This window comes from Sinohyriopsis cumingii, chromosome 17 (genome assembly GCF_028554795.1).
Source record: "Sinohyriopsis cumingii isolate HCF-2022 chromosome 17, ASM2855479v2, whole genome shotgun sequence".
Taxonomy (NCBI): Eukaryota; Metazoa; Mollusca; class Bivalvia; order Unionida; family Unionidae; genus Sinohyriopsis; species Sinohyriopsis cumingii.
In genome coordinates, this window is record NC_142977.1 from 21319369 (window position 1) to 21331755 (window position 12387).

A 12387-nucleotide genomic window follows, 5' to 3' on the forward strand; every position below is an offset into this window, starting at 1 on the left:
ATACGTAGAGATATCACTAGACACAGAGGTGAGCTGATACAAGTTCATGGGATAATAATAATAATAATAATAATAATAATTAGGCCACCGGTCCATGTTACAAAATAAAATAAAAGTAAATACAATTTGCGCCATGGTTTAAAGAAATTAAATATGGTGTTCATCATGAGTATAGATACATACTTTACAATAATCAGTGTAATATTCTATAAAAATGTTACTACCTCTAAGTATATTATTCACCATTCGTTTTTTTTTTTGTTTTTTTGAGTTATCAAAGATAGTCTAAGACGAAAAGCCAAATTGATGTGATAAGAAAGATTTCTTATAATTAATATATTGCTATGACTGATTATGGATTTAAACAAATCTACAGACTGAAAGAGATAATACACTTTATTGAAGTATTTTTTCTAATATGGTCGTATGCTGGACAAACAAATAAATCATCTTCTACCATATAAACATTATTTGTCCGGCATAATTCACAATACCTATTATTTCTTTCAGTCCTGCTATGCCTACCTGTCTATTTTTCAGTGTATGTGTTGAGCATCTAAATTTATCAAGTAACTTCCTAATACAGTAATCCACATGAGAGATATTTTTCCGGTACTAATTCGGTTTTATTCATGAAATAATACCCACATTTATGTGAGCTATTAATATCATTTTGCCAGTTTTGTAGTGTTGAATCCTTAATTCTTTCCGTCTCCAAACTCTTGATTTAGCCAAACATAACCAAAACGGAAACGAAAACACATGTCTATAACTTTCGTAGCCCCCATTAACACGGTTGGTTTCATCTAATCATTTTAACGTATAATAACATTGGTGTGGGTATCGAGTTGAAGGCATTCTTATTAAATTTAGGAACAACTAAATACTGTTTGCAAAATCTGTGTTACACAGTTTCAATATCTCTACTAAATTCATCTCCCCAAATATCTGACCCATAGCTAGCAATTGGTCGTATTACCGAATCTAAATCTTTAAATACATCCTCTACGCTAAAGTAGACGAATCTTTTTTTTATATAAATTCAAAATCTTTGAAGCTGCTTTCTTTGCATGAGCTATATAGCATCTGCTTTGCTTTCGTCCAAGCCAACTTTGCGGTGAAAAATAAAGAGTTCATGGGATACCAATAAAGGCTGTAATGTGAATATTTGTGAATCCCCTTATTTTATATTAACTTTCAGTGACGGTGATAACATGAGAAAGAACCTAATAACTTGAAAACATTTACAAGGACTGTTTCCTTGTTATGGTACTACATATGCTGATTGTCAATATTTATGGTAGCTTGGAATAAGCTGTAAAACGGAAAAGGATTTGAAGGTAAAGGTACTGAAACACACTGTATTTGGCAATTGACCACATGTTCAAGCCAACTCTATTAAGATGGCAGAATTTTCGCATTTTGTGATTTGTCTCAGGTCAAGCTTAATAAGGAACTTGATTCAGATGAGATTACTTTATTGCAAGTCCGTGCAGACATATTTTTCAAAGTAAGTCATATTTAGTGTTTGTGATAGTGCCACTTTAACATCTGAAGGACACAGTCCATAATGAACAAAAAGCCAACATTAGGGGTATATAGCTCTATAAATTTCTAAGTATGTAGTATACTACATTTCAGACTATCTATATAATTAATGATTTACAAGCAATTGAGAACCATACGTTGAATTTGCGAGTAAAAATACTAGTCTACCCACTCCACTTCAATCGGCCATTTCATAAGTAATTTGTTTACTGAAAGTTTGCATGCAGTAATCATTTGCATAGATGTACACCTACATTCATTGGAATCGGAGATGATCAGCCTGAAGCCTTTGAGTTAGTTTGCATGGAATGATCTTTCTGTGTGTTAAATGCCATGTGCGTGACCTTGCTCAATCTTTTGTTTTTAGTGAATTTTACAGAATTGTTTGCAATCGACTGAGAAATTTCTAAGTTATAGCATGCTAAAATGTAGGGTATTTTATATATATTTTGTAGGGTAGATAACAAGTTAAAGAAATGTTTGAGTTTAAAGTCATGTTTATATACTAATTCACCAACTGTGTGTTTCAATTTCATTTCTTTGTATTGATACGAATTATTCAAACTATCGTGTTAGTTTTTAGTACAAAACTGAGACTAAAAAACGAACATCATTAAATGACTTCTTCTGAAAAGAAGCTGAGCAAGTTTTACACAATGCATCGTAGAACAGATGATACTGATTCAACATCAGGTATAATTGCCTTTAATAAAACGTTTAAAAAGTATTGAATCTTAGTAGGCATTAAGTTAATCAATATTTATGTTGATATATGTCATCCAAGTGAGTGATCAGAAGTCCACCTGGGCCTCCTGCTCTTTCTGTTTCAGAATACTGAAGACATCTTCCAAACTCAAACTGTTAGATATCCGTGGAAACACTCAGGATAAATGTATTAGTTCCCTATCAGAGCTTCCCATTGAGGGGCTAGAAAGGCTATACATGAGTAATTGTGCTGTAGCCAGGTTTAAAAAGCTTCAGGACCTAATGAAAAAGGTACTGATTGTCGTTTCCATCATTATTACCACCAATATCACAACCGCCGTTATCATCATCACCACCACTAGTAGCATTATGTTTTGCGTGCATTAGCATGGTGAGAACAGGTGTCATCATTTTGGCACAGGGGGCACTGTCATCTTTGTCAACAAATTTAAAGCTTTTGTAAGTCAGACACAGAGGGAATGTATTAACGTACAGATGAATGTAAGACCTAGGACCCCGAGTTTCTAAATATCTCAAAATATCCTCCTCAAATTGTCTTTCAATTATGTTTCTATTTGTTTGCTTAGTAACAATAACTTTCTCACCGAAATTTTAGCACATATCAGGGACTAATACTCTATACTTTTCAAACAATTGAACATTCGTTAAAAGATTTTCGCCGTATCCCTAAGGAGGTGTTCAGTATCTGCTCAAATTTTAGGAATGCGTCCACTCTTTTTAAGATTATAATGGTTTCCCAGAACTCACCTTAAAGTTCAAAATTGATTTAGAATCATTTCCACTCTCTCTACATTTAACAAAAAACTCCATATTGTCAGAGGGATCATAAGCATAGTAAACAAGAATCTCAATTTGAGGAACTATTTTGAGAATATTATTGGAACTATAGACAAGTTCTAGGAAACAGCAGTTGCAAGCGGCATTATTACTGACACCACAAATATATACTTTCTGTGGCATCTAACTAGCTGCTTTTTAATGATTAACAATCTGCTTAGTACAATTTTCTCATGTATATTAGATTGCAATAAACTCCCATATATGGAAAAGTAACGCTCAGGTAGCTACTCACAGCATGCAAGCGTCTAGCTAAGTCAGAAAATATGCTACCTTGCTGATGCAACAAGAGTATACTTAAGTATGTCTGGACTGATGGCCTTTACTAATCCTCAAATAGCTGTTGTGCACAAATTGCTGTTGGTTGTAAAAATTCCAAACAACCACAACCTCTACCCCAATTTACTATTAATTTACTGTATAAATGAAATTGTTAGAAAAATAGCTTTATCTCAGTTGTATATGTGACACCCCTGCTTTCTCTCTCTCTCTCTCTCTCTCTCTCTCTCTCTCTCTCTCAGACACACACGTACTTTGCATTACTATCCATATATTTATCCATCAATTTTTACATTAATGCCTTTTTCTTTTAGAGATTTGAAACATTTACAAGCCTTGAATGGTACTAACAATTGTCAGATCACGATGATTTTACAATTATGGCAAATAACAGACCATAGGCAGGAAAAATAAGATCACTGTGCCTCTGAAAATCATATCTTTGCGGCCTTAAAACAATTATTACCATACAGTAAGTACCATCATTTTCCTTCCCCAAAACCAATTGTTATCAAAATCAATGATGTCACCTGCATGTCCTTTTCTGCTGTACTATGCCATTCCTTTAAAGATGTATGGTGTCAATATTGAATCACAAATGGCTGACATGAAACTGGAGTACAATTTTGCCAGAAGTGTGAACCAGTAAGAAGATAGAACAGTGTCAGGAGACAACTATTTACTCTAAACTTCCAGCTAAATATGAAATGTTTGCCTCAAGTGCTTATTCCAACTTTCTATTCACTCTGAATAATTGTGAAGTATTTAATTTTAACATGGAAATAGCTGAAAGAAATTGATCGGTCATTTTTTCCCACTTAGCCAATATCTTTCAACTGGTTTCCATTAGCTCAATGGGTTCAAATGATGCCAATCTACCATTAAATATAGGCGGGTTTAGAAGCAACTTTAAATGAATTCTTGTCAAGAGCATAGCTTGACGAGATTTGATTTAACGTAGTTTGACGAGATTTGATTTAAAACATCATGATATTAAGGTCTTTCAAATGTTTATACACAATGCTGCTCTTTTATTACATTTAGCTGATGTTACTAAAGAGATTAAGACACTTTAAATGAATTCTTCTCCAAAACTGCTCAAATAAATTTGCCACCATTAAAAAATAAAAATAAACTTTAAATTACATCTTATTAAATAGTGTAACGAGAAGAATTCATAAATATTTGTCACAAAGCATCCTCGTTTTAAAAGCTTTCACAGTCAGAACTTATTCTAATATAATTAAAAAAATCATCCTGACATTAAGATCTTTCCTTATTTTTATACAAATTATAAAAAATTATGCCAATCAGCCATCAAAAATGGCCACTATTACTAAGCATAGAAAAACATTGTAATTACATTTTCATTAAAAGCTATTATACATAGCTTGATTAAGTTTCACAGACAACACATTAGAAGTAGCTTTCAAATTTGTAAATGTGTCACAAGCCTAACATCAAAATATGGCCATCGTTCCTAAAAAGAGAAAAACATTATTCAGCTTTATGTCAAACAAGCTGCTATTAAGACATTTATTAACTTTGACAGCGTGCATCGTTCCAAATAAAGACCCTTAAGTACGGGCCTTCAAATATGGATGACGATGCAAGAACTAGGCAAAACTTAACGCATTTGTTTTCTTTACCTATTTGTTCAACAGCGTTGGGAGAAATATTAACAGAGGCCATTAATTTGATTCCAATTTCTTCCTCAAATGCTCCTTCATTTGGTTATTAGGTAGATATCAGACAGGCGAATGATCTTATACCCAACTGGACCTTTTGTTAACTTGCATGAATGCTAAGATAAGAACTGGAATCCTGTTGTAGTCTTCAGGTTCTTAATCTGTGTGTTTCAGATGTTAATATTCTATATCAAACCGTGTACAGGGAAACTTCCCTAATCCGTGTGATCCAACAATTATTTGAATGTACTGTAGCAAACCACGTATAGTGAAACGTCTCAAAACCTGCTGCTCTGTAATCATAATTTCTTTGCAGATTTTCTATATATTTTTGCCCCAAAATAAGGCTGAACTAATGCTAATCAAACTTTATGAACTTCTATTAAATGATATAATAAATTTGTCCATCTTTCTTTGGTTTTATTGAATTATTCCTTTCGTTCAAGTTCCAGCAAATGATTAAATTTTGTAGACTATGTATTACCAGTACCACGTATACTAATCCCATAATCCCTGTTGTCTTCTTACCAATATAGTGGAAGCATAGTCTTTTGGAAGTGGATCTTTCCAATAACAGTTTCGATGATGAAATCCTTGACCCTTCCCTGTATGCCATTACACAAGGTGAAGGTGATTCCCCTCTACAGAGACTGAATATTTCCAGAACACTTGTCAACCAGTTGACAGTCCAGTGAGTATTGTACGTGAAAGCATGCAGGTATTTAATAATATCAACATAACTTGGTTTCAGATGATCATACTTTTTTCTATCAAAATTTTCATGTGTTTTGTTACTTCATTGTCATAGCAACATAAGGTATAGAGAAGACAAACATAAAAGACTGGCATTTTGTTTTACTGTGGTATGGAGAAATTAAAACAGATCGTTCTCGACTGCACAAAACAAAAGTTTCGTTCACATTTTTTGAAATAGTTCCAACTAGTGCACTTTCTTCTCCTTAGTCATATATATATATATATATATATATATATATATATATATATATATATATATATATATATCTTGGTTGTGTGCAAAGGATATTGTTTGTCTCTGCCCGTAGCTGTCCGTTAGGAAGGATCAACGGAAATAAATATCTGAAACATTTTGAACTATGAAGTTCAAGAGAAATTAGTGAATGAAAATATGAAAGGAAGAATTAGGATGTTTAGGAGGGAGGGGAAGCGGAACTACTTTCTGAACTTTCTAATGCTATACCATAAACTAAAGGTCTTGTTCTTAATGCGATATGCGATATTATTATGTCTTTATGGTATTAAGCAAAATGACAAAAATGAAAATAGTTTGAAAATTTAAAAAAATAATTATTTTCCCAAGAAAATAAAATGAATATTTAAAAAGGTCTTACAGTAATGCGAATTAAACCCCCAAATAGTCATAAAAGGTTTATCACCAGTCCTAATGTATGTAAACGTATACATTTCCAAATGAATTCCAGTGGTATTCCAAATAGGGCCCAACATTGAATGTACTGATGTTTCTGTAGTCTCTAATATGCAAATATGAAAGTGGCCTGTAGTGTGGTGATGTGCTAACAGTCTTTTTGTGTATCACAATAATATAAAATCCAAACATGTTCTTTTTTAAATTCACTATGATTACAAATTAATGTTCCAGTTCAAGAATATTATTGATGAGCATTTTCTATTTCCAGTGAATAATTATTGTTATAAATTAATCCACCCAACCAAATACTGAACACAAGAATAAGAATGAGTCTACTTACGATGCTAAAGGAAGAATAAATAATACCAGTGTAAACAAGAATATATAGCATTCTATTTTACCTCGGTCGCAATTAACATTATCTGAAAATAATATGTCAAATTGAAAATATTTGGTATGTATTATGATGTTGTTTTACAAATCAATAGCCCTAGTCAGGTACACAGTAAACTTGATTTTGCACAAGGTCAAGCACTAAATACAGTTTTATTTATAACATATAATCATTGAGAAAACATAAAATAACAATACTAATTAAATGTTCATCACAATATACAAGGCTTTTAGACTCTATGGTCATAAACTAAGTAACAGAAAGAAGCAAACCAAAAAGTGCTGTAAAACTTAAATAATAATTTAATTATCAATTATATTAAATTAAAATTCAAGAAGAACTTACAGCATTATGAGTTGAATCCAAAATGATCCTAAAAAGATCATTTAAATTCTCAAAGAATGAAATGTTCCATGTAAATTTCAGATCCGGAAATGTACTGGTCCACAAAGAATCGTAAAGTGTCACAATGGCATTGTCCAGAACTTTTCTGAATAATTCAAAATAGGCCCAGTATAATATTATAGTGCAATGGGCACTATAATATTTCCATTGAATAATCCGAACACATGTTCGTTTTCTTAAATTATGTCTTAATGCAGTATAAAATACGTTTGCAGATTTGATGTCACAACAAGAACACAAGATAAAGACTAACTCCAAAATAGGAATGAATCCGATTGCTTATTTCTCTCCATGCATAAACTTTCGAGAGTCCATTACGACTATATGTTGCAATATATCACACGTGACAGGTATTACTACTATCTAATGTCTCAGAATACCTATTCATGTGACCTTATCCATCTAATGGTAAATAGCTTAATTCATCTAAGAACCCACCTGACTTAACCCCACCAGCCCCATTAACCGAGTTTTCAACAGGTTTTATTATTAGAAACGTAACAAGATTTATATATAGATCCTATGTAATATACATTAGTAATGTCTCAATATATAATTTTACATCCAAATACCAAAAATTTGTTATCTAATATCTTGATTACAATTTAACAGCCAATAACAAAATTGTACACAATATAAACACAAAGGTGTAACAAGAGGTAAGAAGAATATATATATACTTAACATGAGCATGTAAATTGGTGCAATAATCAATTTACGATATCAATCTCATGCTTACATTTAAAATGGAGGAGAAAAGTAAGAAATATTTGGTAATTTTCTAAATGTATCATTTCAGATCTATCCTAAACTTTTGTAAGGATCTACATTATCTGAACCTTACCTCATGTCGAGCCATTCCAAGAGGATTCAAACGGGAGTACAGAAACAGGCAAGAAATAGACAAGCTATGGGAAGACATTTTAAACTATATAGTAATTTGTGGAAAAAGATGATGTTGATAAGTTATTGATTTTGAGAAAAATGAAAGGGACTTGTCTAAAAGTGAGTTTCTAGCAAAGCAGATAGAGACGTACAGGTGGCTTGGTTTTGATGAGGAAGAAAGAGGCTACATGTTTCATGTAGAAAGTACACATATAGTAGTAGCAACAGCCATGGCTCTGGTTTTGAGTGGGAAAAGTATTTGTTATTTTTACAATAATATCTCAAAACTTGCAACAGATTGTTTATTAAGTTTAATTTCATAATAAGATACATTTTCGCTAACAGAACCTATCAACTTTTGACCTGACGGAAGATAGAAGATTAAATATCTTGACTCTTAGGGAGAAAGGGGTAATCATTTGTGAACACAATAAATGCTAAGTGCCTTGCGTATACCAAGAAAAATAGTATCCAGTTATTTAACTAAGAAGAAATGATGTGAAGCAAATATATTGACTCATGTATATGCTATCAGGGAATTTTGCCATGACTTAGACTCATCAATTTTATCAACCAGTTAGCCAACACTTTACCTCAGCGACTTGAAAAACTACCCACAGTCACAAGCCTCTCATTTATGTAAACAAAATCTAAAAAAAGGTTCTGTCTAAAACAGCATCTCAGTTAAATGATCATAATCATTTTTATAATTTCCAATCGGATTAATGCCCCTGTCACAGCATTGAATCTGTCCTCCTAAACGTTACTAATCACGTGTCTGCTTTATATTATGGTAAGATTTAAGTTATCACGCTCATTGACTTATCCGCAGCCTGTGATACAATTTACCATAATATCTTACCGTCCACATTATCTTTTTTGGTATCCACAATACTGCTTTAGCATGGTTTAATTCATACCTAACAGAAAGAAAACAAATTGTTTCAGTAAACGGTAAACATTTCAGCCCATATAATCTTTGTTAAGGTGTCCAGCAGGGCTCTGTTTTAGAAAAGATTCTCATTATTCTTTACACACAGCCCCTGTCAAGAGTTATAAATCGCCAGCCTGTGTCCCACAAGATGAATGCTGATGACGCTCAACTGTACAAATGTAGATGTCCAAATAAAATTGTGTCTACCATTCAAAGCGTAAAGACGTGCGTCTATCATACTAAATCATGGAAGAGGTGTAATAAGCTATAAATGAATGATGATAAAATTGAAGCCATTCTTGTTGCCTCACAAAGAATTTCCTCAGTCTAACATTTACCAGAATCAATTCATATCAATGACACTCCCATTAAATTTAGACAATCACTTTGAAATCTGAGTATTATTTTTATACCTCCCTTTCGCGCTGTACCAGCATGTCCCAAACACTTGCTGAACAACATACCTGGAAATGAGACGCATCAGAACTATTCGCAGTCTTCTCACAGTTGATGGCACAAAAACCCTTGTTTGTTCGTTAGTACTCTCTAGACTCGGCTTTTGTAAAACTCTTATTTCTGGTCTGTCACCGTGTCTTCTGCAGAAATTTCAGAAGGTCAAAAACACCACACCAAGGATCATTTTTAGATCACCAAGAATTGATCATACCACCCCACATCTTCACAAACTCCACTGGCTACTGTTCGCAGTAGAATCAAACAAAAAAATTCTTCTCTCTGTAACTTTTATTTGACTACCTCTGTTCCGAAATACTTCTATGATCTCAAACATGTGTACAATCCTGCTAGAAGCTTTTGCTCATCATCTCCCATTCATAATTTTGGCATTCCCCAAGATAAAAACTAAGTCCTATGGAAAACGTTCTTTGCATATCAGGGCCCAGCTACTTGGAATGTGCTGCTCTTGATCTCAGAACCAAGAAACCATCATCACGTTTAGGAGTGCTCTCAAGACATCAGCAAGACTAAATTTGACAGTCATCCATTAGTCACATATTTTTTATTAAACCTCTATTGTAAACTTTTTTTGTGCCTTTTACACTACCTTATAAACCAATTTACATGTCTCATGTTGCTATTTTGTGCAATAATTCGTTTGTTTTCAGATTACAACTGTGATCCATACTGAATATGTACAACATCCATTGATTTGAGGTGGAAATAGTGCTAAAATAGGTGGGCCTAATATGTGTCGTGCAGAATTATAAACAACTTTCATCCCTGTGTAGTTCATTTAGAATAACATTGTGTGATGTGTGCTCTGATACTATATAGTCTCGCTTTTAAGTCAAGCCCTATTGCAGACAACATAGCCCTTAACCTGCCATTACATAATGCTCTGTCAGATCAGAGTATATGGTGTTTGTTCTACTAATTCTCTTAACAAACTACAGAGACCCAGATCTGCCAGGGTATTGTGTGATGGCAGATCTGGATCTGTGTGGTTTGTAGTTGCTCTTGACTTATGATAATAAAGGATTTGTTTTGGAACTGTATCTTTATAAAAACAAACAAAATGATCATCTATTTTATCATAGTAAAACAAATACTGTTGGACTTGCATGTTAATATTTGTGTAACATGTTAGGTCTTTAATTGCGTGATAAAGTTTGCAATTATTGCTGTAAACTTTATTTTTAACAATTATGTACATTTGATATTCATGCATGTTGTTTAAGCATGTATATTTGATATACATGTGTCATTTTCTTGTGAATGATATTTGTAAAATTGTGTAAAATTCTCTGCAATTATATATAGTGTTTTGTTTTTGAATGGCATAGTTTTTTATTTAGCTATAATCATGGTACATATTTGCATTTACATCCATGTGACTGAACCAGGACATCAGATCAATCGATTTTAAAGTATTGATCAGTAGGGTGGCTTCTACATCAGTAGGATTACTTAATGACATAAATTACGTAATGTGCGGTTAAAATCCATAGAAATATTTTTTTTAAAAAAATATCTTTAGATTTTCAGATGTGGTAGATTTCAAATGTTAAATGGTTGGTGCAGAATATGGCTTTTAAAATGTGTTGTCCTGCTGCTACTAGAATGACATGTATGACCATTTCAGGGTTCTATGAACATATTCTCATTTATTAAAATTGTTTTATGTCTTTTGATTATGTGTTAGTGTTGTGTGATCTCTCTATGTAATAAAGAGTCATACACTGATTTCAAGTCTTGATTGTTTTTAAATCTGCATTCATATTATATGGTATGTTCACAGCCATACTGTGGTAACATCTAATGCTTAGATCGGCACAATAGCATGCATCCCTGGTTACACATCATTTTTTCTTAAATGTAATGTACACACTACTGTAAAGAGTGTACGTTCAGATCATAATGGACAAGTAGATCAAGGTTGGCATGAAATAATATCCATAATAGTCTCATTCACATGAATGAGAAGTCTGCCAACATAGTTCTGGCTGAAAAAAATAAAAAAATGCCTTGTTTTGTATTGCAACATCAGAATGATGCCTTAACAGAGCATGATTGGTTGATCCGATGTGGTAGCAAAATATGTGATGGTGATGGCTAGATAACATGTTTCATGTACACAAAGACAGTCTCAGTTATTGACTGATACATTCCTTCTGCAATGAGCATCTGTTTGCAAACGGATGTTGACTTTTAAGTTTTCTGTTATATTTGGTTGAATGATTGCTGAAAGCTGTACTAAAACCATACCGGAGATAGGAAGATACGTCTTTTTTAATTTAACTTGTCCCAAGTTGTACCGAAACACCTTCAGTTGGTAACAAGGGTCAATGAACTGTTTCACTTGACCTTTGTATGGGGAGATCTCATTGAGCTGTATGAGAGAGCTGGTTGATCGAGACTGAAAAATAATAAACAGTGTAAGCTTTTATCTGATGACTCATTGTGTGCAGAAAGATCTAGGCCCGAGCTGACTGCAATTTGGAGTACGTTATACATATCACAGAGTGGTTTTATGCAGTGCTTATATGTGTTAATCTCTCCTCTTAAGCTGTATTTTTAAATACATTTTTCTGATATGAATGTATATTAGTATGTTGCAACAACAGGCCTAGGATTCCACATAATATGCATTGTATCCAGAAGGACTAGGAGATTGATTGCTGACAACTGAAACTTCATAAGCCATAAAACTATTGAAAATATGAAAATTACTACAATGCAAGGAAATTAGCTGGCCTCCTACTAGCGGAGTATTGCTATTTTCCAGCACTTCTAGACTTGTAAGTGTAATAGTGCTTCAGCCAGT

General features: G+C 33.1%; 1 protein-coding gene across 2 annotated transcripts in view; it reads left to right on the top strand.

The window, feature by feature from the left end:
* LOC149777901 (F-box/LRR-repeat protein 6-like) overlaps positions 1–11306 on the top strand; it is a 45587-nt gene extending 34281 nt beyond the window's left edge. For both annotated transcript variants that reach the window (XM_089938994.1, XM_089938995.1), the window contains exons 8-10: positions 2379–2544; positions 5615–5769; positions 8085–11306. In XM_089938994.1, coding sequence (XP_089795120.1) covers positions 2379–2544; positions 5615–5769; positions 8085–8241 — 478 coding nt within the window. In that variant the 3' untranslated portion in view covers positions 8242–11306. The remainder of the gene's footprint in view (positions 1–2378; positions 2545–5614; positions 5770–8084) is intronic.
* Positions 11307–12387: the final 1081 nt, after the last annotated feature.